This window comes from Carcharodon carcharias, chromosome 20, assembly GCF_017639515.1.
Source record: "Carcharodon carcharias isolate sCarCar2 chromosome 20, sCarCar2.pri, whole genome shotgun sequence".
Taxonomy (NCBI): Eukaryota; Metazoa; Chordata; class Chondrichthyes; order Lamniformes; family Lamnidae; genus Carcharodon; species Carcharodon carcharias.
Window position 1 is genome coordinate 68,351,735 of NC_054486.1, and position 27,031 is coordinate 68,378,765.

The 27,031-nt window shown below is 41.0% G+C and overlaps 1 protein-coding gene across 1 annotated transcript in view; it reads left to right on the top strand.

Moving 5' to 3' along the window:
• LOC121292339 overlaps positions 1–17,970 on the top strand; it is a 93,439-nt gene extending 75,469 nt beyond the window's left edge. The window contains exon 5 of the mRNA XM_041214191.1: positions 16,344–17,970. Coding sequence (XP_041070125.1) covers positions 16,344–17,190 — 847 coding nt within the window. The 3' untranslated portion in view covers positions 17,191–17,970. The remainder of the gene's footprint in view (positions 1–16,343) is intronic.
• The last annotated feature ends 9,061 nt before the right edge of the window (positions 17,971–27,031 follow it).

A 27,031-nucleotide genomic window follows, 5' to 3' on the forward strand; every position in this document is an offset into this window, starting at 1 on the left:
ATGTAATTTCACAACAGGCAGTTTCATGTTTCATGATCAGATTTGGGCTTTTTGGTTATGTCCTAGACTCTTCTCTGGTCTAGCAATCAATCACATTTCTAATACCTCAACAATTCTGGATGCACCCTTTATATCAGTCAGAACCATTATCATACACAACCTGGCCACTGACTGAGCCATGAATCTTGGGGAAATGAAGGGGAAGTGGAGGAGGATAACATGGCTCACTAGTAGGCCCCTGTGAGTTGCTAAACCTATTTACCAAACATTAATTAAATTGCCTCCTGAAATATCATAGCATATTACCATATTTCTCACACCATCTTCTCTTGATCTATGAATGTCTGCAACAGTGACTATAGCCATTGAACAAAGACCCTCTGGCCAGCTCTCTGCCCATAGCAGAGTTTCAAGTTACTGAAGAAGGGAAAGGGACTCCTTGACCACAAGAACACAAGAATTAGGAGCATGAGCAGGCCATTCTGCCCTTCAACTCTGCTCTGCCATTCAATAAGATCATGGCTAATCAGATTGTGGCCTCACCTCCACTTTTCTGACAACCTCCCCATAACCCTTGGTTCCTTTGTCGATCAAAAATCTGTCTAACTCAGCCTTGAATATATTCAATGACCCAGCCTCCATTGCTCTCTGGCGAAGAAAATAAATTTCTCCTCATGTCAGTCTTAAATGGGAGACCCCTAATTTTTAACTGTGTCCACTAGATCTAGACTCCCTCACAAGGAGAAACATCCTCTCAGCATCCGTTAACTCCCCTCAGGATCTTATATGTTTCAATAAGCTCATCTCTCATTCCTCTAAATCCCAATAGGTGAAGTCCCAACCTGCTCAACCTTTCCTCATAAGATGACCCCTGCATCCCAGGAATCAGTCAAGTGAACTTTCTCTGAACTGTTGCCAATGCAACTATATCCTATCTTAAGTAAGTTGACCAAAACTGTACACAGTATTCCAGATGTGGTCTCAATAAGGCCCTGGACAACTGCAGCAACACTTCCCTACTTTTGTACTGAATTCCCCTTTCAATAAACACTGTTATGCCCAGTGAAGGCTTGTCTTGGTCATCACTTTAAACATGGACTGTGCTTGTATGGAAGCTTCTGGAACTGTCTTTTTATATTTTTTTAAATGGACACTAACCAGGCTAAAAATATAAAAACAAAAATAAAAACAAAAAAACTGCGGATGCTGGAAATCCAAAACAAAAACAGAATTACCTGGAAAAACTCAGCAGGTCTGGCAGCATCGGCGGAGAAGAAAAGAGTTGATGTTTCGAGTCCTCATGACCCTTCGACAGAACTTGAGTTCGAGTCCAAGAAAGAATTGAAATATAAACTGGTTTAAGGTTTGTCGGGGGTGGGGGGGAGAGAGAGAGAGAGAGAGAAGTGGAGGGGGTTGGTGTGGTTGTAGGGACAAACAAGCAGTGATAGAAGCAGATCATCAAAAGACATGTTGGTGACATCTTTTGATGATCTGCTTCTATCACTGCTTGTTTGTCCCTACAACCACACCAACCCCCTTCGCTTCTCTCTCTCTCTCTCTCTCTCTCTCTCCACCCACCCCCCCCCCCCCCCCCCCCCCCCCCCCCCCCCCCCCCCCCCCCCCCCCGCCACACACCTTAAACCAGCTTATATTTCAACTCTTTCTTGGACTCGAACTCAAGTTCTGTCGAAGGGTCATGAGGACTCGAAACGTCAACTCTTTTCTTCTCCGCCGATGCTGCCAGACCTGCTGAGTTTTTCTAGGTAATTCTGTTTTTGTTTTGGACTAACCAGGCTAAGATGACTGCCAAGGGTCAGGTGACTTTTGCAAATTCAACCTAGACTATATCAAGTTTCTGGAAAGTTCCTGATTGAATCATCCTGGATGGTGGTATTCTCCTTGAATGGGCATAGACAGCACCCCTCTGTGTGGAATTCACAACTGCCATTGTTCATAGTTTACTCCAAACTCAGAATCAATAGATTTCTAGACTCCATGGCCTGAATTTTTCCCATGTCAGGCAGGGAGCTCTGTACTGCCATTTCACACAGTGGGCCAGATAAGGCCTGCCCAGTGTAATACACGAGTGGGGGGAGGAGGGAGAGTCAGGTCCAGCGCTCTTTCACACATGCATACAAGAAAATAAAAGCAATAAAAATTTAATGAAACATGTCCCCTCATGTGACTGTGTCACATGAGATGGGACATGTTTTTATTTTTCAGAAAAAGTTTTTACATTATCAATATTAGCTTTAGGAAACCTCATCCTGCTTATGGATGAGGTTTCCTAAAAAATGTAAAAGCCACTTGGCCTTTTTGCCTGCCCACCATTCCTGTTAATTACCTGTTTAATAGCCATAATAGGCCTATCAATTATCGGCAGGCACGCAGCCGACTCTGGCACACGCTCGCCGAAGGAAACATCACGAGATTGTGCAATGATGTGGGGACGCATGCTGACATCATCACGTGTAATTTTACTTTCCAGTGTGTCAGGCCCGCCCCCGCATGCAGAATGTAAAATCTTGGCTCATTTCTCCAAGTCCAATTAAAGGAGAACTGCAGAAAACTTGTTATCCATAGTGGGTGTGAAGAGCCATCATATATCTTCATTGTCTAGCAATGGTTTTCAGCATTAAGCCTTTCTAGGAGGGAAAAAGCATTTAATTATGTGAATGAAACTGGCTTCTGACACCAAAATCCTTTATTATCCTAAGACCCAAAGGACCTGGGCAGTCTGCAAGAACACCGCAAGAAACAGCAGATGCAGGAAAAGGCTGTTTCATAGATCATAGGATCATAGAGGCACAGAAGGAGGCCATTCAGCCCATCAAGTCCATGTCAGCTCTCTGTAAAGCAATCCAGGCAGTCCGATTCCCTCGCTCTAATCCTGTAACCCTGTGTCTATTTTGCTCAAATGCCCACCTAATTTCCTTTTAAAATCACTCAATGTCTCTGCTTCTTCTACCCTCAGAGGCAGCAAGATCCAGGTCATTATCACTCACTGTGTAAATAAGTTCTAACTCAGAGCTCCCCTGCAGCTCTTGCTCTAAAACCTTAAATCTTGTACCATTAGCTAATGGATATAACTTTTCTTTGTCTACCTTATCTGAGTCTGTCATAATCTTGTACACCTCTATCAAATCTCCCCTCAATGTTCTTTGCTTCAAGGAGAACAACCAGAGCTCTTACAACCTAACCTTGCAGCTAAAATCTTACATCTCTGGAACCATTCTGGTAATCTCTGCACCCTCTCAAGGACTTTCATTTCCTCCCTAAAGTTTCTGACCAGAGCTGGATGCAATAGTCTAGCTGTGCACTAACAAGAGCTTTATAAATGTTCAACATAACTTCCCTGCTTTTGTACTCAATATTCTATTCATGAAGCTCAAGATTCCAAATGCTTTGCTGTTACAGGCCCAATTTACTCAGCCCGCCCCATTTAAATCTTCAAGAAGGCTGGCCTGCAGCAGAATCAACTGTGGGCCCGCCTACCTGTCAATGACCAATTGAGGCCATTGACAGGATCATTAAATCAATTAAAGGACCTGCCTGTCCAACCTTAAGGTTGATGGGCAGGCCAGGAACCCCGGCGGAGAATAGAAAAAACACGAAACCTCATCCACCGGCGGGATGAGGTTTCATGTAGGGTTTAAAAAAGTTTAATAAAGTTTTAGTGAAATTTATTAACCTGTCCCATGTCGTGTGACATTGTCACAGGAGGGCAACATGTTAAGTGTTTTTTTTTCTTTTTCTAATGTTTGTACAACGTTCAGCGATCTCACAGGGAGATGTGCGCTCTTTCGTGTGCATGCACGAAAGAGCGCACTCTGGCATTTGGGGAATCCCCCCCCCCCCGCACAGGAAGCGCATTGCTTCATTGGCCCGCCCACTTAAAATGGCGGCGGGGCCCGCTTCTCTGGTGGGGATCGGCTCCCTGCCCGCCAGAGATTGGGTTGGGCCCGCCCGCCCAGTAGGTAGAAAATTCCGCCCTATATGTTTGACACTTGTGCCTTCTGCAGTGGTATAGCAACTTGCTTGGTTGTTGACAGTGTTGGAACCATGGAAAAAGTAAATTAAACAGGATGACCCCAGGGATGTAGGTTTAAAAGAATTGCAAAAACTAGGCTATATTTAATGGAGTAACAAGAGGTAGAGAGAGAATGTACTCTGAGAGCGGAATTGATAAACTCTTGAAAATTAAGGCATGGGAAGGAACAGGGAATTAAAGTAGATAACTGCCATGTGGACCTAACAAAACCATGCCAGAGAAACTGAGTACCACTTTTGCTGAAATATTTAGGATTTTATACCAGGACGGCCCGCAGTTCAATTCTTGGTCTGTTATGCATTTGCTGATCTCAGTTTAGGTAGCAACATAGGATTACATTTGTTTTCATTGCTTGTGACTGGAGAGTGAGAGACAGAGAGGAAGAGAGAGAAAGAGAGTGAGAAAGAGGAGTGGGTTATTAAGGAATTGGAGAATATCATGATTCAGCTCCTAATTGTTGTTCACTGACTTCTTCTGAAATCTGTTTGAACTTTTGGTGAAGAGATTTGAGCCTATGGTTGAATAGCTTGTTGATATTCAATATCTATTCAACGGTGGAGGCTATTGCATTGGAGTCTGAGTCATACATCCTTGGCATTCTTGTACCTGTGCATCCAGTAAGAGTTACTGGATAGCAATTAAGGTGAAAAACTCTTCCAAAATCAGGGACATTGAGGCCAACTGTGGCATCTCCGTTGCCGCCCTAGCACAGCTTGTCCAACTCAGTAGAAAGCTGGAACAAAGCCCAGACGTCTACTAGTTTGTATGATTTCTGTGCTGTCCAACGTGTGGCATTCACTTCCTAAGAGGGTACTGGAAAGTAGCTCTTCATATCAGTGGAACCCTTGTTACTCTTACTGTAGCCTGCACATTTTTAATAAATATATCATACTATTTCCATGGTTAAGAACTGACAGCAAAATATTTTATCTTTATGTACGGTAGTAATTGTAAACTTACATTTTAATTTTTAAAGATAATTTATTAAAAGAACTATTTAAAATTGAACTTAGTTCCTCAATGTATATCTGACAGGGGATAATTTCCAACTTTGCCACCAAGGAAGTAAGCTGGAAATAAATGGAAAGTAGGGTAGGTTTTACAACGGCTGGCGATGCACTCATTAAAGATTCCCTCATTCTAATTGCAATAAAATGTTTTCAGCTGGTTGAATTTAGCCATAATTCCTTTAAAAATAAATTTATAGAAATGGAAAGATTCCATTATCTGTTCAAAACTCTTCCATGTGGCCAACAAAAATATGGACTAGGTTCTAGGTGAATGTATGTGTCTTAAATGTATTTATTCTACCAATTTCTCCATTTATTGTTTTAAGATATATTTTTTGCATAAGTTGCAAGTGTTAATTATTTGAGTGAGGGCACTGGTTTCGAATGGTTACTGTGCCTGACTGACTGTAAGTAGGCATACATTAATTCATTTTTCAACTAATATGTATAGTTAAATCTTGAATCATTTCTGTTTTTGACTCTGCTAGCTGATTCAGCTCACCTGTTTGGTTACTGTAGCTACCTCATTTAACCCAGTACCCTCGTCGATGTAAAATGCATTTACTGTTTAATTAGGTTATATTAAAACAGTTAGCAAAAAGAAGATTGTTTACCTGAATTTTTTGTAATTCTCTTTTTTTTTTACAGTAAGTATTTTTTGGATTATGTATAGTGAAACGGCCTTTATGTTTTCTACTAAAACAGAAACATCCGAAATGGGAGCCAGTTGTGAAATAAGTTTTTAAATGTCCTGTATCTTTGTCTCAGGCTCTTTTATTTCAGTAATACTTTACAGTATCCAAGTGGATTGCAGTGTATAATGCTTCAACAAACTGCTGTTAGCGGACATGGTAGAGACACTGTCAGCATTTCTGGAATAGCAGTTGGGGCCCTGTGTGCTTGTTGGGCAGTGCTCTGACTGTTCACCAAGCTGGAGATGGACACTACTGCAAGCCACAAAGCTCCACCCACTTTTTCAAGCCCCACTCCTTTCCACGGCAGCTTAGTCTTCTGCGTCATTGTGCTTGTGCAGTTGCTGTTTGTCAGCTGTCTGAAAAAAGCAAGACAGCTGCATGGCAGTTTGTGCAAGTGAGAATTCTAGCTTGCCTACAAAAACTGATTTAAAAACCAACCGAGGACTAATTAATTTTCATTTAAAATGTTCAAAATGTACTGTCACACTAACTCCAAAGATTTGGAAATAAAAATTGTGGCACTTTGGAACAAGGTAAGCTTTTATTGTGTAGCATTTTCACTAATTATCAAAAATATCTGTTTCTTTGTTAGATTGTTACTTTGCTTATATTAACATTATGGAGAGACCTAAAAAGAGACAGTAGTGCAAGCAAGGGTTAGTGCAAATTCTGTTATGGCTTTAGAAAGGTTCAGTCAGACAGACTTCTTTGTTTACTGTACACCCCATGTATGTGAAGGCATACAGTAATCTGGGTAGGAATTGTTATGTCTGGATAATATAAACAATTGATAATTACAAGAAGGGTAGTGCTTTTGTAGGAAGCAGCAGTATTGATTTGAACACTATGATTTTAGTAAATGTGTATAAAGAGTAACCTCTAAGTAACAGTAATAAACAAAGATCAAGTAGTTTAAATTATCTAACTAGTGTTTGCCCTGATTTCTATGTACCAGGCCAAATTACTTGTACCGTATGAAGTTCAGAGTTAATGAATTTTGTTTTCTGATTAATTTGGAAAATGTGTAGAAATTCTGTGAAAGTGTTCTGAGGCACTGTTCAGAAAGTCCATTACCCAGTCTTCTTTAAGTGCTTTGCTGAATTCCAACATTTGTAACAGACATAATTGAATGGGTTTTTAAGATTCCACCTAAACTGTTCTGCAAAATGTGTTTTTTTTAACAGCATATTATCAAATATTTAAGATTTGAAACTGTAGTAAGCAATGTAACTTCAGCAAATGGTGAAAATGTGTAGAATTAAAAAAATCAGGGATTTGGTAAACTCTCACCTTGCCGTCTGGGTTCACTTTTTCCAGGTTTCTAATACAGTAATTGTATATAGTAGTCACTATGGTATACTAAATGTATATGCAGTCAACTTATCAACTTTTCGCACTTTGAATTGTGGGATGATTAGCACAGGGGATTTGTTGAGAATTTAAATTTGCATTTCTCCAAAATATGCATCCTTTTTATTTATTAGTCTGGGATATGAATTCAAGCACACTGATTCATCCTTTTATACCATTTTCATTCAACACAATTTTCATTATCACTGGAGATAAGGCGAGGTAACTTACCTAGAACTTGTTAATAAAACTATAACAAGTGAGTTGCTGTCATCCTGTTGGCAAAACATATCAAGGTGTTTGTCAAATCATTTTTGCTATGCTGATTGGTGGAGAACTATGTGGTAGTCATTTTTCTGTCTTACGTTTATTAAGTAAATTAAAAAGGGTTAGAGTTATTTTCTGTTACAGGAGAGATGCTAGTAAACCTTGCATTAAAAATCTTCAGCATAAAGTGAATCCTTCTTAATCTTAAATAATAGTGTATGGCTACAGCATTGCAAGAAGAAGCATTTGTTGGAAATGTCTATTTTGCTGTGGATCATTTGACAAATTGAGAAAAAAAGCCATAAAACTCCAGAATTACCTGGAAAAACTCAGCAGGTCTGGCAGCATCGGCGGAGAAAAGAGTTGACGTTTCGAGTTCTCATGACCCTTCAGCAGAATAGTTCTGTTGAAGAGTCATGAGGACTCGAAACATCAACTCTTTTCTTCTCCACCGATGCTGCCAGACCTGCTGAGTTTTTCCAGGTAATTCTGTTTTTGTTATGGATTTCCAGCATCTGCAGTTTTTTGTTTTTATCATAAAACTCCACAATTTTGTTTGTCTTAAAAGAGCTGGAAAAATCTTAAATTGTATATAACATATCTTATGTTTGAAAGCTTATGATTAAAATGCTATATTAAGTGGATGTCAGACTAATGGCTATCAATCACTCTAAAAAATTACCTTTAATCTCAGTCTTTACTCACCCACAATGGAGCATGTGTATATGTAATGGTAGAGTTTCCACTAGGTTGTGCAGATATTTTCAATGCAATTCACTGAAAATTGGCCAGATCAGTACAAAGGCTTGTGTGAGTTTCTGCAATCCTGTGCACTACTTTAAAAATATTGCACTAGAAACCAGCCCTGCCCATAAAACTGGCCATGCCCCTTGACCAAATTAATCACTACGATGGGTTTCCACTAATTGAACCTGTTTGCGGGACTTCAGTGGCTCTTAAAATTAGGCTTTTTTTAGACTCAACGGCACCAAAAGGCAACTTTTTAAAAGCTTTTTAAATATTTTTCTTAACTTACTAAGGAACCGACTACTGTATACCAATGAAATTAGTAAATGGTTCTGCCTAGTTTTTTTTAAAAGTCATTTTCAGTTATTTAAAATTAGGTTACTCATAGATCCTGGACTGGATCCTACGATTAAATTTTTAAATTTTTTTGTAGTGAATTCCATTTTCAGCTGTATTAATAAAACTGCACCTTAATATATCAAGGCCATTTTTTTAACCCTAAAAATTTACATCCTAAAATATTGCCCGATTGCAATGGTTTCACACAAAATTTTACATATGGTGATATACAAGTGGGTTTAAACAAAAAAGTTAGTTCCAAAAAGTACCACAATTTGGAGCACAATTTGCACCCGGGTCACCGATTGCACCCAAAAGGGAACCAGGTATATATATTAACATGTACATGATCCTAAATTGGTGAACTAGCATTATAGTTATTAGTTTCATTACATTGTTTGCATTTTGCAACTTTTTAAATGCTGCCTCAGCTATTTAGTATACATCTTGATCAGAGTACTTTCTTATTTAAAGGGCCACCTGAATTACTGTGGTCACTTTTCTGATTAAGGCCAGGATTTTCTGGCCCTGTCATAGGCGGGACCCACCATGGGCGAGGTGACACACCAGCCAGAAAGCCATTGACCTGCGGCGGGACTGGAAGATCCTGGTGGCAGTTGGGTGCAGAGAAAATCCCACCCTAAGGGCAGAATTTTCGGCCTGCTGGGCGGGCGGGCCCGATCCAATCTCTGGCGGGCGGGGAGCCGATCCCTGCTGGAGAAGCGGGCTGCACGGCCATTTTACGTGGGCGGGCCAATTAAGGCCTACCCAGCATGATGTCCAGCGGGAAGCGCTTTGTGCTTCCTAAGCGGGCGGGGGTGGATTCCCCAAAAGCGAGAGAGCGCTCTTTAATGCATGCGCACGAAAGAGCGCACATCTCCCTGAGGCAAAGTGCAGCCTCAGGGAGATCGCTTCCACTTTGAAAAAGTTTGAAAATAGAAAAAAAAAATTCCCTAACATGTCCCCCTCATGTGACAATGTCACATGAGTTGGGACATGTTCATAATTTACAGAATAACTTTATTAAACTTTTTAAAACCCTGCGTGAAATCTCATCCCGCCGGTGGATGAAGTTTCAGGTTTTCTTTATTTGCCACCGGGGCTCCTGGCCTGCCCGTCAACCTTAAGGTTGGACGGGCAGGTCCTTTAATTGTTTAAATGATCCTGTCAATGGCCTCAGTGGCCATTGACAGGTCGGTGGGCCTGCAGCTGATGTTGCTGCACCCTCGCCTTCCTGAAAATTTAAATGGGCCGGGATAACTTCGAGGGTTCCGCCCAGCGTCATCCTGCGTCATTTTACGCATCGGCGAGTTGGCCCCGCCCCCTGCTCGCCGACAGCAAAATTCTGCCCTTAGAATTGTGGATAAAAGCTGGTTATTTAAGGCTTCCAAACTGCATGGATTTGCAGCCACACAGCAATGAGAAATGTACTGTCCAGGGGACAAACAGGCCACTCTCAAGCAGAATTTCCTATAAGATGTGCACATTCCCAGCTGTGTGGAAATCTTAAAGGGATTATGCAGAAAACTGGCTGCACACAGTGAATGTTGTTCTTGCATAGAAGAAACCTTCATTACAATTGTTTAATTAATTCAATGGGAGTGAAAAATGGGGACTTAATAAAATGATCCTCTAATATTTTAAAAAGGGAACAAAGAAACTAAGTTCACTATTGGTACACTTGGTTCGTTGAAACTCCTTTTAAGAGGTTGCTTGCGGTAATCACTAGGGCTCTTTAGCCTACACAGAAAATGGAAGAAATCCAGAATGTGGTCTGTACTCGGGGTTTAAAAATGAAGAATGATTCAATTTCCATGCCTCATAGCCTTAGTAGTGCATCTGCTGCCACATCATTTCAGAAACAAAACAGCACTGGATTTCAATTTTTTCATGTGCTTTCCATCATATATTGTCATATAAGTATTGCGTAGTGACAGCCTTGATAATGACAAGATTGTTTGTCTATATTTTGTTAACTGACATTAGGTTTTGTTATTGTTTTGGACTATTTATTTATTTATACAGTAACCATTATGGTAGCATTGTGGTTAGATTACTAGAGTAGTAATGCAGGGATCTAGACTAATGATCTTGAGACATGTGTTCAAATCCCATGACGACGTTAGAGGAGTTTAAATTCATTAATTAAAAAAAATCTGGAGTAAAATCTAATATCAGTAATGATGACCAAGGAGCTATTGGGTTGTCATACAAACCCTGTCAATGTTAGAAATGCAGGTCCCTTTAAGAGTAAACCAGTTCAAGCTTCAGAGTGAAATGACAGCAGATGATGCTCAATGAAGCCTGTACTCAAGGGCTGGGTTTTTCCCCGGTAGGTGGGTTTTGCTTCTGGACAGAGAGAGGATCCAGAAGGGAATAGTGGAAACTGGTATTTGCACTGAACTATAGTTTAACAATAAAACAATTGTGATTCACAGAATGTCTTCTACTGCCTGATTCAGTAAATGGATATCCACTTATTAAACAAACCCATCTGGTTTACTCGTGCCCTTTAGAAAAGGAAATCTGCTGTCCTTACCTGGACTGACTTTAATGTGACTCCAGACTCTTAGCAATGTGATTTGTAGTGTAAGAGTTAACAGAATGGATATGCTAATGTATGACATGGGTGATGGTGTATCACTGGCATCAGTCATTCATGTGTTAGACTGTCTTTCAAGAGAGAGGGAGGTTGGAACACACCATGCCTAGGAGCAACATACCTACTCTGTAATCTATTTAGATGTAGTACTGATAAACCTGTTTTAAGTAAGTGCCAGAGTATGACTACAACCTGTCTAAGGGAAGATGGGTCACGCATGCCAGTTACCAAAAACCACACCAAGAGTCCACAGATCAGAGGGACCATCCAAAACCTGGTTCACTCTTAACTGCCTTCTGAAATGGCCAAGTAAGCTACTGAATTGAATTCGAGGGCAATTAGGAATTGACAATAATACTCTCACCTTGCCCACATCCTGTCAATTAATTTATGAACTACATAAATCACTGTCAGAAACTATGGTGGCCTTGGAAAAGGTCTACAAGAATGATTCCTACCTTGAAGATTTTTTTCTATTCGGATAGGCTTGAGGAGCTGGGTTTATTTACTTTAGAGCAGTGTAGATTTAGAGGCAATCTAATAGAGGCTATAACATTACGAGGGGGCTAGGCAGCATACCTATTAATAGATTAGGAAGAATTTTAACCGCCAAAGTATGGGCAGGTTTGGTTTAGGTGGTGGACTGGTGTTAAATACTGACAAGCCTGTTTCCTGACTCAAACCTGCCTCTGACCACTCTTTTCTGGCTTTCTGAATTGAAAGGTGAGCAGGTGACCAACCCTCTCCAAGGACATGGGATAATGAAGCTGTGAGCCTCATATGAATTATACTTTTGGAATTTGGCTGCTGTTGTCTGGGTTTCCTGAATGTCCACTTGGCAGCTTCGTGAGACCGAGGATTTGTCGGACCCAGGAAGTGAATGCCTTTGCACCTAACTCCGAGATCCAGGGTGCCTTATTGAGGAGGCTCCATAATTGGGGCACCCACCCCCGAACAACTTTCCCGTGAGACCTTTGATCCCACCACGAGGCCTCTGACCCCCCCCTCTCCCCCAGCTCACACCAGGCCTCAAATTCCCCCACCCAGCCTCTAAACACCTCCGATCAAAAAGCCTCTGGGCCTTCGACCCCCGCACTGAGGCCTCTAACATCCCTCCCGTTCAGGCTCTTGACCCCCCTCCCACTTCTACCTGGGCTCAGCAGCTGACCCAATTGACTTGACCCCCCCCCCCCCCCCCCGCACCCGCACCCGCCGCTGTTGTGAATCCAACACCCACCCACCTCCCTGTCCTGAATTGCGGACTCTCCATGACTTTCTGACCAATTTGCTGCCTGCGGGCAAGGTAAGTAAAAATTTTGTCCCATTAATCCCTTTTAACAGATTGAGGAGGAGCAGTGGACATGAGGTTAAATAACACAAAGGTAGGAATAGACTGGATATTAGGCAGTTCTTCTCCCGGAGAGTAGTGAGCCTCTGGAATGCAATGCTGGATGATGTGGTGGTTGCTGGCTCTCTGTACATCTTCAAGAGACAGATGGATCAATTCATGACTGGGGCAATGATCACATCATACCATATCACAGGTAGGTGACTTTACAGATAATAGTCGGCTCAAGTGATCTTCTGGACCAGTTTTGACCGCTGGACGCTGGAAGAGAGAAATTTCCTGGATTAATTTTCCCTTATTGGCTCTGGTGTTTTCTGTTATTTTATTTCTTCCAGGACATTACATGTGGAAGGCTAACAACTCTCTAGTCAGGATGTGTGGAGCAGGTTTGCTGGATCAGACCGGGTCACCAATTTTGTATGTTGCTACCTATCTGCTAGTGCTAAAATGGGAGCATCACTAACAAACTCAAATGGAGCTCACACTCTCTTATGTTTCTTATAATGATAAATTCATTTCAATTAAAGTGCCAAATTATGGTTTCTGGATCATAATACTGCCACAAATGCAACTGCCCATAACAGTATCTGTAGGCGTGACCACTGCATAGTCTTTGTGGAGACAAAGTCCCATCTTCATATTGAGGACACCCTCCATCGTGTTGTGTGGCACTACCACCGTGCTAAATAGGATAGATTTTGAACAGATCTAGCAACTCAAGAATGGGCATCTATGAAGCGCTGTGGACCATCAGCAGCAGCAGAATTGTATTCAACCACAATCCCCCACTCTCACCCATTATCACCAAGCCAAGGGATGAACCCTGGATCAATGAAGAATGCAGGAGGGCATGTGAGGAGCAACACCAGGCATACCTAAAAATGAGGTGTCAACCTGGTGAAGCTACAACACAGGACTACTTGTGTGTTAAACAGCATAAGCAGCAAGTGGTAGACAGCGCTTAGCGATTCCACAACTAACAGATTAGATCTAGGCCCTGCAGTTCTACCATATCCAGTCGTGAATGGTGGTGGACAATTAAACAACTCATTGGAGGAGGAGGCTCCTCACTGATGGGGAGCCCAGCACACCAGTGCAAAAGATATGGCTGAAGCATTTGCTACAATCTTCAACCAGAAGTGCCAAGTGGGTGATCCATTTTGGCCTCTTCCAGAGATCCCCAGCATCACAGATTCCAGTCTTCAGCCAATTTGATTCATTCCCAGTGATATCAAGAAACGGGTGAAGGCACTAGATACTGCAAAGGCTATGGGCCCTGACAATATTCCGGCAATACTACTGCAGACTTATGCTCCAGACCTTGCCATGCCCCTAGCCAAACAGTTCCACTACAGCTACAACACTGGCATCTACCCTGTTATGTGGAAAATTGCCCAGGTATGTCCTGTACATCCAAAACAGAACAAATCCAACTGGGCCAATCACCGCTCCATCAGTCTACTGTCGATCATCAGTAAAGTGATGGAAGGGGTCATCAATAGTGCTATCAAGCGGCACTTGCTTAGCAATAATCTGCTCACTTACACTCAGTTTGGGTTCCACCATGGTCACTCAACTTCTGACCTCAATACAGCCTTGGTTCAAGCATGGACAAAAGAGCTGAACTCCAGAGATGAGGTGAGAATGACTGCCCTTGCCATCAAGGTGGCATTTAACCGAGTGTGGCATCAAGAAGCCCTAGCAAAACTGGTGTCAATGGGAATGAGGGAGATAACTCTCTGCTGGTTGGAGTCATACCTAGCACAAAGGAAGATGGTTGGGATTGTTGGAGGTCAATGATCTCAGTTTCAGAACGTCAATGAAGAGTTCCTCAGGGTGGTGTTCTGGGCCCAACCATCTTCAGCTGCTTCATCAATGACCTTCCTTCCATCATAAGGTTGGAAGTGGAGATGTTCGCTGATGATTGTACAATATTCAACACCATTCGCAACTCCTCAGATATTGAAGCAGTCCATGTCCAAATGCAGCAAGACCTGACAATATTCAGGCTTGAGCTGACATTTGCAACACAGAAGTGCCAGGCAATGACTATCGCCAACAAGATAGAATCTGACCATCGCCCCTTGACATTCAAAGGCATTACCATCGCCGAATCCCCCACTACCGACATCCTGGAGGTTACCATTGACCAGAAACTAAACTGGACTAGCCATATAAATACTGTGGCTATAAGAGCAGGTCAGAGGCTAGGAATCCTGTGGTGAGTAACTCACCTCTTGACTTCCCAAAGGGTACTGGGTTTGTAACCCCAAGATCAAGTGTTCAAATCTCACAATGGCAAACTATGAAACTATGTAACTTCATCTGAAACAGATGGAAACGGGTTTGTACTCGAAAGAGTTACAAGACAATAAAAAAGGCACAAGTCAGGCCTGTGATGGAATACTCTCCACTTGCTTGGATGAGTGCAGCTCCAACAACACTCAAGAAGCTTGGCAGCATCTAGGACAAAGCAGTCCGCTTGGTTGGCACCCCATCCACAAACATTCACTCCCTCCACCACCGGCGCACAATGGCAGCAGTGTGTGCCATCTATGAGATGCACTGCAAGAACTCACCAAAGTTCGTTAGGCAGCAGCTTCAAAACCCATCTAAAAGGACAAGGGCAGTAGGCACATGGGAACACCACCATCTGGAAGTTCCCCTCCAAGCCACTCACCATCCTCACTTGAAAATATATCGCTTTTCCTTCACTGTCACTGGGTCAAACTCCTGGAGCTCCCTAACAGCACTGTGGGTGTACCTTCACCACAGGGACTGCAGTGGTTCAAGAAGGCAAGTAGAGATGGGCAATAAATGCTGGCCCAGCCAGCGACGTCTACATCCTGTAAATGAATAAAATTCCACTATGGTCAACTCTTGTAATATGCTCATGGCAAAAGGTTTAAAAATATAAATTGTAGTAAGATAACATTATACAACTCAGAACTAATTCCTATTGTAGTCTGATGATTGTAACTAAAAGAATATTGCACGTGACAGTAGGATTGTACCCAAATGCTGCATAGAGCTAGACTGCTAGCTGTCTTTGGATTGAAATCTTAACTACATCCACTCCATAGGCTCAATAAAGGACGTTTTAAAGGAGTACAATGAAACAATTAATGCTTATTAGAAACTAGCTTAACTTTCATGGTATCACGGTGAAAGACTAGAGGTTTTTAAACGAGTCTCTGGCTCTTAAGGACTGCAAGGTCATCAAATGTCTGCTGTGTGATCACATTTCTGTATTTTCTGATGTACTAGCATGTTATTTTTGTTGTTGTTTACTAATGAGGACATTGATATCCTTTTTAGAAGCTGACTGTCTTTTGAAAGTCAGGGTATGGGTTCCGAGGAATGATTTCCCTACACAGAAAAGTTTGTAACCCACTGGATTAGGTGGTACTGAATCTGGCATAGGAAAATGATAAATAGACTGAATTCAAAAAACAAGTCAGTGAATTTTGAGTTATACTGCCTGTGTGAACTTTGCATATGGGGGCAGATATTAATTAACTTCAGTAGACAGAAAACTAACTGCAAATGTGCCACTGAATGTCTAACATTAGCTTCTGTTGTGAGATACTCACTGGTGAGAGTACAAACCTGCAAAATTACTCATAGCACTTCATTAACAGAGAAAGGTAATTTCTCAAATAAAAAAACAGAAAATGCTGGAAATACTCAGCAGGTCTGGCAGCACCTGTTGAGAGAGAACCCAAATTAATATTTCGGATTTGTGACCTGAAAATTGCCCTACATGTCTTTACACACCTATGATGTTAATTGAAGTACCAGCTTGCTGTTCATTGTTGAATGTAGTTTCTTCAGGTCTCTATAAACAAGAGCATAAACTGCTCACTTATTTAGAGATCATATTAACTATACTGATAGAGCGGATATTCATTTTTTCCCTTTTCTCTTCTCCTAGATTCATGTTGGCTAAAGGACTGAAGCGAAAGTTTAGTGAATACGAAGAAAATATGGCTGGTGTTCCTGGTGCCTTTGATTCTAATCCAGGGCTGCCCTACACTTTGCAGAGACAGTTAGTACTTAATATGTGCCTCATCAAATTGCAAAGCTGTAGGATGCTGGTGGAACCAAACTTGCATCGTTCTGTTCTCATAGCAAATACTGTACGGCAGATCCAGGAGGAAATGAGGCAAGAAAGCAGTCATGAAGGATCTAATATTTGCAATGGAACAAATCCAATTCCAGACACATACACAGCATCTCAGGCAGGTATTGAATTAACTGGAACACAATCATCTGTTCAAAATAACTCTCTCGATTTGAATAGTTCTTCAGATTTTTCAGAAAGTCAGATTGAGAATTCTTTAGTGGTGGTTTCAGATGATGACATGTCATCTGCAATTTCATCAATCCTCAAAGACTTGGATTTTATGGAGGATATTAGCCCATCTCCTTGTCCAACATCTGCAGGCGAGGGTGATATAAATACAGAAATATCTTTGGGAGACAGACCGCAAGAAACTAAGCCTGCAGAAACTGTGTTTGGCTCTTTTGAAATCACAAATTCAACGAGTTACCTAACAGACCTTGCTTTTGATGACATATTTGAAGACATTGACACATCAATGTATGACTCAGATCTGTGCTTACTTCCATTGACACCTGCTAGAGCGCCACCAGCTATTGTGGATGATGTTTCAAAACCATTTCAGTTATGCAACTCTACATCTGTGAATGCCATTCAGATCTGCAGAGTAGATTTGAGTGACCTGGACCATATCATGGAGATTCTTGTAGGATCCTAATTCATCACTGGGTGCTTCAGAGTTTTGGATGCTTGTCTTCCTAATTATTTGAAACAACTTTATCTGTACCATTAGTGATGGGAATAGCCACTGTATAGCAAGCTGTATTCAATCCTATAAATTTTGGAAGAGTTTAAACAGTATAATTTTCAACTTTTTACACATTTCAAAAAGTTGTATACAAAAGACTACAGAAAACAAGCAGATAATTAGCATGTGAATCATGGCAAGTGAAGTCTTTGCTAGTGATGACAACTCCAGGCTTGAAATCCAGAAATGTGACTGTAACCACTTAGGTTATTTTTTTATGGGATAAAATTGTTTTTAAGAAATTACTGGACTGCTGCAGCACACTGAACATTAACTTAATCAACTAAACCTTTAATAGAGACTAAACAGTATTTTGTGTTTCTGTACATCTTTTGATAGTTACGGTTTTTCAGCATCCAGATATAAAGTGTGGGAGGAACTAATTTTCTGAAGGACATTTTGATGAGCGGTTTTATTCTATTGATGAAGCACATGGTGTGTTTTCTTTCCTTGCAGAATGTTTTTATATGGTATTCTTGCACCAACAAAGACACCTTTATCAAAAGGTTACAAGAATGTTTTATATTACATTTAAACTATTTATTTTTTTAGAATTTTGTACTCTAAATCTCTATGTTTGTTGTTTGTCTTGTTTGGTCTTTAGTTCCAGTCTGACAGGCTTTGCTGTTGGATTTGACTTACACTACCTCTCCCAAGATCTAACAATAAAGCTTTGTCTTTTTTTTTAAATATGTGCTGTACATGAGCGGATGCAGCTTCTGTTTTTTAATTTAGAAAAACGTTCATGGGGGAGTGGAATTTAATTTATCCAGAGCAAAGAAAGTTTTTTTTTCTTCTTAAATGTGAAGCTGTTGACTTAGATTTAAATATTTATGACCTAGACTAGCTTTATTTCAATTGCGTTTTGTAAATCTGAAAACATATTGACTCAACATTAGCGCTTGTTTGATTCTGGGGTTTATTTTGAACTGAATATTTATGTTAGACAAAATTATGCACATTCAAGAACTACATACTTTATCAGCTGTGTCAGAGGATTTCTTGTTTAGTTATATAGTACTGTAACTGTAGATATTCTGACATCTGACCTGTAAACAAATGTATTGCCTCTTTTATTTCAATATGTTTCCTATGAGATTAACTGCCCAACTACCCAAAGCCATTTTGTTAATGAAAAAACTCCACAAGGGAATGCATATGATGGTGGGAATGAGGAAATGCATGTGAAAGCTGAACAAAGATATAAATTAGTTTGTGAACCCTAACATGGGTGGCAATTGTAATTATATGGCTGAACCAGTTTTTGCAGTTTGAACACTGAGCTAGACACTCCAATATAGTATGAGACCAACAAATATCACAATATAATTGAATGATGAGGTGAAAATTTTTATTAACTTTAATGCTACACCTTTCTTGCTTAAATTTATATTTCTTTATGTTCTGAAATAATAATATGAACCGATAAACTCATGATTGGCCTTTTTGTTAAATTTTACAACAAATATAACTGGCGGGAATGGGGGTGGGGGGGGGTGGGGGGGGGGGGTGCGGAGGGGTGGTGGGGGTGCTGTGGGTGCGATGGTGTTTAATGATGGTGTAATTCAATTTCATTTTTACACAAAGAGATTGATGCTGATATAAGCATGTCCTGAAAATGTTGTCTCTTTCCTCTGTTATATTGATATGTTGGGTTTAGAAATGACACAGGCAACATGGAGGAGCTCCCCGGTCAATATAAAGACCTTTAAAGGTGAGCATACTTTTGCATTATTCTACCTGGCTCCTACCACTACCTCCACAAAACCCTACAGATTTGAGCACATAATCTAGGCTGACAGTTCATTCCAATACTGAGAGAGAGCTGAGTTCTTGGAGTTACCAACTTTTCAGGTAAGATTTTAGACCTAGACCTTCTCAGTGATATTGCAAATGCCATGGCACTATTTGAATAACAGCAGAGCATTCTTATAGTATTCTAGCCAACATTCCCCTATTAACCAACACCATCAAAAATAGATTATCTAGTAATTTAGCAATTGTGAGGCCTTACTATGCTTAAATTGGCTGCTACATTTGCATATATAACAGTGGTTGCACTTCAGAAAGTAATCCATTGTAAAGCACTTTGGGATGTCAAACTATATAAATGCGAACTTGTTTATTCTTTCTTTCCCATTCTCTCTGGCCCCCCTCCATTCATTAGCTGGCTTAGTTTGTCTTCTCAGGTGAATGCAAAGGATTTCATGCTGTTCTTCTAAGAAGAGCAGGAGAGTTCTCCTGATGTCCTGACTAGCATTTATCCTTCAATCCATACCATAGAATTATATGGTTACAGAACAGAGGAAGTCATTCGCCCCTCCGTGTGGCTGCAAGAGCAACTCAGCTAGCCCCACTCTGCTGCCCTTTCCCTGTAGCCCTACAATTTTTTACTCTTCAGATAATTATCCAATTTCCTTCTGAACGCCACCACACAATTTTCCTCCATCATGCTCTCAGGCATTGCATTTGAACTAAATGCTGCATAAAAAAAGATTTTCCTTATGTTGCCTTTGGTTCTTTTGCTACTCACCTTAAATCAGTGTCCTCTGGCACTTGATTCTTCTACCAATGGGAACAGATCTCCCTAGCTACTGACCTCTCATGACTTTGAATACCTCTATCAAATTTTCTCTCAACATTCTCTAAGAAGAACAACCCCAACTTTTCAAATCTAGCCATGTAACTGAAGTCCCTCATCCCTGGAGCCATTGGAACTTATTTTCATAAGTCTTTTTTGTACCACCTCTATAACTTCACATATTTCCTAAAGTATGGTGTCCAGAATTGAGCAGAATACTCTAGATGAGGCTGAACTAGTGTCTTTTAAAGGTTCACCATAACTCCCTTGCTTTTGCATAACCTGTGTCTATCTATAAAGCCCAGGTTCCTATATGCCCTATTAAGCACTTTCCCAACCTGCCCTGTCATCTCCGATGATTTGTGCAGATATACCCCCAGTCCCTCTGGTCCTGTATTCCCTTTAGAATTGTTTGGTTTATCTTATACTGCCTGTCCTCATTTTTCTGACCAAAATGTGTCACTTCACACTTCTTTGCATTAAACTCAGCTGCTAACTGTCTGTTCATTGCACCAGTCTGTCTATGTCCTCTTGATGTCTATCACTATTCTCCTCACAGATCACAATACTTCCAAGTTTTGTGTCATCTGCAAATTTTGAAACGCACCCTGCATATGCAAGTTTAATATAAGATCAAGAAAAACAGTGATCCTAGTACCAACCCCTGGAGAACCCCACTGCATACCTTCATTCAGTCTGAAAAACAACCATTCACCATTACTCAGTTTCCTCTCACTCAGCCAAATTTGTATCAATGCTACCACTGTCCCTTTTATTCCCTGACTTTAATTTTGCTAACAAGCCTGTTTTGTGGCACATTATCAAATGCCTTTTGGAAGTCCATGTACACTACATCAATCACATTACCCTCATCAACCCTCTATGTCACTTCATCAAAAAGTCAGTCAAGTTAGTTAAACACAATTTTCCTTTAACAAATCCATGCTGGCTTTCTCTAATTAATCCATATTTGTCTAAGTTACTTGTTAATTTTGTCCCAGATTAAAGTTCCTAAAAGCTTTCTCACCATTGAGGTTAAACTGACTGGTCTGTAGTTGCTGAGCTTATCCTTGCTGCCTTTTTTGAACAATAACATTTAAAATTCTCCAATACTCTGGCACCACCCCTGTATTTTAGAAGCATTGGAAGATTATGGCCAGTGCCTTTTCAACTTCTACCCTTACTTCCTTCAGTATCCTTGCATGCATCTCATCCGGTCCTAGGGAGGTATCAACTTTCAGTAAGGCCAGCCTTTCTAATACCTCTTTTTTAAAATCAATTTTCAGTCAATTGAGTGCCGAAGCTACCTTCTCTTTCACTATAACTTTAGCTGCGTCTTCTTCCTTGGCAACATGTTCATTTAGTATCTCAGCCATGCCCACTGCCACCATGCTTAAATCCCCTTTTAGGTCCGTAATTAGGCCCACCCCACCTTTTACTATCCTTTCTACTATTTATATGCCTATAGAAGACTCTTAGATTCCCTTTTGTACTAGCTGCCAGTCTCATCTCATACTCTGTCTTTGCTTCTCTTATTACTTTTTCACTTCTCCTCTAAACTTTCTTTTCAGCTTGGTTCTCACATGTATTATCAACCTGATACCTGTCATTATATAAAGCTAAAAAAAGTTTAATTGGTCTTTTCTTTAATGGGATATGGGCATTGCTGGCAAAGCCTGCATTTATTGCCCATCCCTAATTGCCCTTAAGAAGGTGGTGGTGAACCGACTGCCTGAACCATTGCGGTCCGTGTGGTAAGTACACTCAGAGTGCTGTTAGGGAGTGAGTTCAAGGATTTTGACCCAGCGGCAGTGAAGGAGCGGTTATATATTTCCAAGCCAGTGTATGACTTGTGGAGGGGTTTGCAGGTGGTGCTGTTTCCATGTTCCTGCTGCTCTTGTCCTTCAAAGTGGTAGAGGTCTGAGTTTGGAAGGTACTGTTGCAGGAGGCTTGACGAGTGCTGCAGCGGATCTTATTGATGATACCCATTGCAGCATAGTGTGTTGGTGATGAAGGGAGTGAGTATTTAAGGTGTGGATGGGATGTCAGTCAAGCTAGGTGCTTTGTTCTGGATGGTCTCGAGCTTCTTCAGTGCTGTTGGAACCACGCTCATCAATGCAAGTGGAGAGTTTCCATCACACTCCTGACTTGTGCCTTATAGATGATGAACATGCTTTGAGGAGTCAGGAGGTGAATTACTTGCCACAGAATTCCTATCCTCTGACCTGCTCTTGTAGCCACAACATTTATGTGATGGTCCAGTTAAGTTTCTGGTCACCCCAGGATGTTGATGGTAGGAAATTCAGTGATGTTAATGGCCTTGAATGTCAAGGGGAGATTATTAGATTCTCTCTTATTGGAGATGGTCATTGCCTGGACCTTGCTGTATACTAGTTAGCTGCCACTTTCCCCTTCTATTACAGAATTAACTACACTTCTAAAGTACTGAATAGGATGTCCCAAAGCACCTCATAGTCAAAGATTGTGAGAAAGGTATTCTCTAAATACAAGTTCTTCCTTCTTTGCATAGTTCTCAGGATTTAGCACTGCTTCTCCTATACCCAAGGCACCCAACCAGGAGAGTCCAATTGAAAGGTGACGTTATCCTAGCTTTAATGGTGTAAGTAAAAGTATAATGTTAATAATAATGGGATAATAGCATTAACTGAACTATTTTTGGATAGTCCTTTCTTGATTTCTGTTGGAAGGGCAGGAGCAACAGCGAATCTTGGATACAATTGAACCATTCATCACCCAGTTAGATATTACAGATGTTTTCAACAAAGAAGTTCCAAATGAATTATTTGACATATTGCTATTCATTTTTAAGTTGCAATACAATATATGGCGGACAGTCCATGATATTTAGCATTCTGAGCAAGGATATTTAGTGTGAAGTCAATTGGCACCTTATTCTAGCATGTCAGACAGAGGTGTGAATTACAGTTCACCTGTAATCCTTATAGTGGGTGATCAGATTCTGTTATTGGATAGTTATACATTAAACATCAAATTGTGACTTTTTTTGGTTTAGGTGGATTTCTATCATGTTGGAACCATAACTGTTTCAACCAACCCCCACTCTCCCCCCCCCCCCCCCACCCCCCCGCCGACTTGTATCATTTTATTTTCAGTTCATTTGGATGCATGTTTGTTCCTCCCTGTCAAATATTAAAAGCATGTTTGTTCTCTTAATTTGGTTACATGTATCTCAGAGAAACGAATACATTTTGTGGTATCAAACAGAGGTAGCTTATAATTTATAACAGGTGGTATTAAATGTCATTTGATTTTCCTAGAATTGTGTGTGTTTTCATTAGTTAGTTATCCTATAGTTGCTTTAAACACTTTTAGGTTAGATATTTGAATTGCAGATTTTGTTGAAACTTATGTACCTGGTTAGATATATTATGACTGTTTCAATAAAACTGGAGGCAGCACAGTATGGATTGAAACATTTATTATGATAATATATTGTAACTTAGATTAGTTTATAAGATTTTCTTCAAAATAATGTTTATTTAGTATGGGATTTAACAGGAAATTATTCTAAAATATTTAAATCTATTTTGTGTTTTACCATGGCAGGTGGAGAAAACAGAACATCTTAGTAATTAATAAAAAAAAAGATTATTTAGAAGAAAAATATTTTAATCCTTCTGTAACATGACAAGTCTTTCAAAATTAAAGAAACTATTATAAATTCAAAATTTTGGACAAACAATTAAGCAAAAGTATTTGTAACAATTGGAGTGAAGGCTCAAATGTCCAAACTGTAACTTTCAGCATGTATTTCATGTGATGCATAATTATAAAAATAACTTCATCAGTGTTGAAAGGAAGTCTGTGGGAGTTATGACTATGCATTGGCAGGAAGTGACAACTTTTGAATTTCCTGAGGTACGTAAAACAGCATGCATAACTGACCAATTAGAATTCTATCCCAGTCCCCTTTTGTGTACACCCTTTCACCTTTAGATTTCCAGATTTTTAACCAGTTTAAGTAATTTCGTTCATGCTGAAAGTCTGCTGCAAACTAAATGGATTGGCAATTGAATTAAAAACACCTGTAAATTACTTACATGAAGAGGATAAATTTGCTGTTTTTAGTTTGACTGTTAAGGGCTTTAAATTTGAGAATGAAATTTGAAAAACGGGAATTCAAAGGACAAGATCAATTTCATTATTATACTGCATTTACACAGAGAAATTCCAGCCTGTTTGTATTAATGATGTTCTGTTTTAGTTGATTCCCACTTATTCCATACAGTTGAGATTTAAATATGTCGTAAATCATGAGACTATGGTCCCATGGAAATGATGATTTGCTAGAAATGCGTGGTGTGACTATAGCTATTGCACGAACTATTTTTAAATGAGTAATTTTGAATGAGAACCACAGAAATTTCAAAGTAATTTCTGTCTTCATTTTCTCCTCTTGCAATACCATTGTAACAGGTCAGTTATACTGAAAAACTTGCATTTTTTTTCAAACGTTTTGTTGAAAATAAAGTTTAGGTAAATCACTAATTTGTAATTGAAAATATTTTTCACACCTCTTTACCTACTGGGGGATTTCAATGCTGGAGTGGGCAGGGACCATGAGGCATGGTTCCCCCTGCCTTGGACATCATGGTCTGGGAAAGCTAAATGAGAATGGACAGAGACTACTTGAGCTTTGCTGCTACTATGAGCTTTGTGTAACTAACATCTTCTTTCGGAGCAAACTATGCCACAAGGTGTCCTGGAGACATCCAAGATCAGGGCAGTAGCACCAGCTGAATCTGATCATCATTCAGATGTGACTCTCTCAACAGTATTCTCAACACACGCAGCTGCACAGCACTGACTGTGACACACGTCACTCCCTGGTGTGCACTAGGGTCAGGATTCAACCCTTGAAGTCTTTTCATTCAAAGCGGAAATGCCATCCATGTAGCAACATCAGCCATTTTGCCTACCCAGATAAAAATTGACTGTTCCGTGACTCGGCATTCACGTTCTCTGGCATTCCCACACAGAGCGTAGAAGCAAAGTGGAACAAACTTCAAGACAGTGTTTACAATACTGCACTCTTAACATATGGAAAGCAAGAGTGAAAAAATGCTGACTGGTTCGTGGCTAACATCACTGTGATGGAACCTGTCATTAAACTCGAGCGGTCTGCTGACATTAATTATGAGAGATTTGAGCAAGAAAACTCTGAATGCACAAAGACCTGCTCAGAGTAAAGTCCAACCAACTGCTAGGCACCAGTGACTATTGTTACAATTCTGCCAGAATATCCAGATGTTTTTCAACACAGGGAATGTGAAGGGCATGTATGAAGAGATCAGAAAGACCACGGTTCCATCAGCAAAGAAAAGTGGTCCATTGAAAACAAAGGCAGGGGAGGTCATCACTGACTAATAAACAGTTGGGGAGATAGGTGGAACACTACCTTGAGTTGTATTCTATGGATAACACTGTCACCGAGGAAGTTCTAGACACCATAAAAAGCCTGCCTGTGAGGGCAGAGCTGGGCCAGGATTTCCTGGTCGGCAAGTGGGGGGCGGGGCCCGCTCACCGATGCATAAACTCCCGACATCACCCCACCCCATTTCAATTTTCAGGTCGATGGGGGCTCAGCCGAATCAGCTATGTGCCCACCGACCTGTCAATGGCCTATTGAGGCCATTGACAAAGTAATTAACGTATTTAGTGGACCTGCCCATCCAACCTTAAGGTTGGAGGGCAGGCCGGGAGCCCTGACGGGCATTGGTAAAAACATGAAACCTCATCCACGGGCGGGATGAGGTTTCATGTATGTTTATAAATTTTTAATTAAAGTGAAACTGAAAGTGATGGACATGTCCCAACTCAGGTGACAGTGTCACATGAGGGGACATGTCAGGGAAATTTTTTTTCTTTTTTCAATATTTTTTAATGTGTAGTCGATCTCCCTGAGGCAGCACAAAGCCTCAGGGAGATCTGTGCGCTCTTTAGTGCGCATGCGTGAAAGAGTACATTCTTGGCTCAGGGAATCCCCCCCCCTCCCCCCCCAAACACAGAGAGTGCATAGCGCTTCCTTGTGGACGTCACATTGAGTGGGCCTTAATTGGTCTGCCCACGTAAGATGGCGGTGTGCCCCTGATTGGGGGCACCGATCGGAGGCATGCCTCCACGTGCCCGCTCTTGAACTTCTCCCCTCATGGGGGGAAAATTCTGCCCCTGGACATCGAACCCACAGTGGAGGAGCTTAGCAAAGGTATTGACTCGCTTGCCATGGGCAAAGCTCCTGTTGCTAATGCTATACTGCCTGAACTCATCAAGCACAGGAAACCGGTATTCCTGCAACATGTGCATGATTTTATCTGTCTTTGCTAGAGGGAGGGGACAGTGGGCCAGGAGATGTGTGATGTGAAAATGCATGACCCTGTGCAAGAACATGAGTGACCCAGTGATTGCAAGGCACCTACCTGTTGAGCATCACAGGAAAAGTATTTGCGCATGTTGGTCTTGTCAGTCTGCAGATCCTGGCTGAACAAATCTATCCCCAATCCCAGTCTGGTTCGAACTTGAAGATCTACAACTGACATGATCTTCACTGTCCGCTATATACTGCCTTCATCGATGTCACCAAGGCATGAGAGCAGAAGTGGTCCATTTAAACTGCTGGTGAAAATTGGCTGCCCACTGAAGATGCTCAGTGTGATCTCTTTTCATGGTGTCATGATGGGTAATGTCACCTATGACGTGGCAGCATTGGAATCCTTGGAGATCTGCAGTGTGATCAAACAGGATTGTGTTCTGGTGCTTACTTGGTATTTTCTTCTGTTTGCTCATGCCATATGCCTTCAGGCCAGCTACAGAGTGTGTCTACTTACATTCCAGAACTGATGGAAAGGTGTTCAGCCTTGCTCGTCTGAGATTCAAGACAAAGGTGACCAAGTCCTTCATCAGAGTTTTGCTCTACGCTGATGATGCTGCACTAGCATTCCATACTGAGGAACATTTGCAGTGGCAAGTGAACATACTCTTTCAAGCCTGTAAAGAGTGTGGTTTGACCATCAGCATCAGGAAGAAAAATGTCATACCAGTATATGAAGTAGGAGCAGGAGTAGGCCATTTGGCCCCTTGAGCCTGCTCCACCATTCGGTAAGTTCTTGGCTGATTTGATTGTAACCTCAA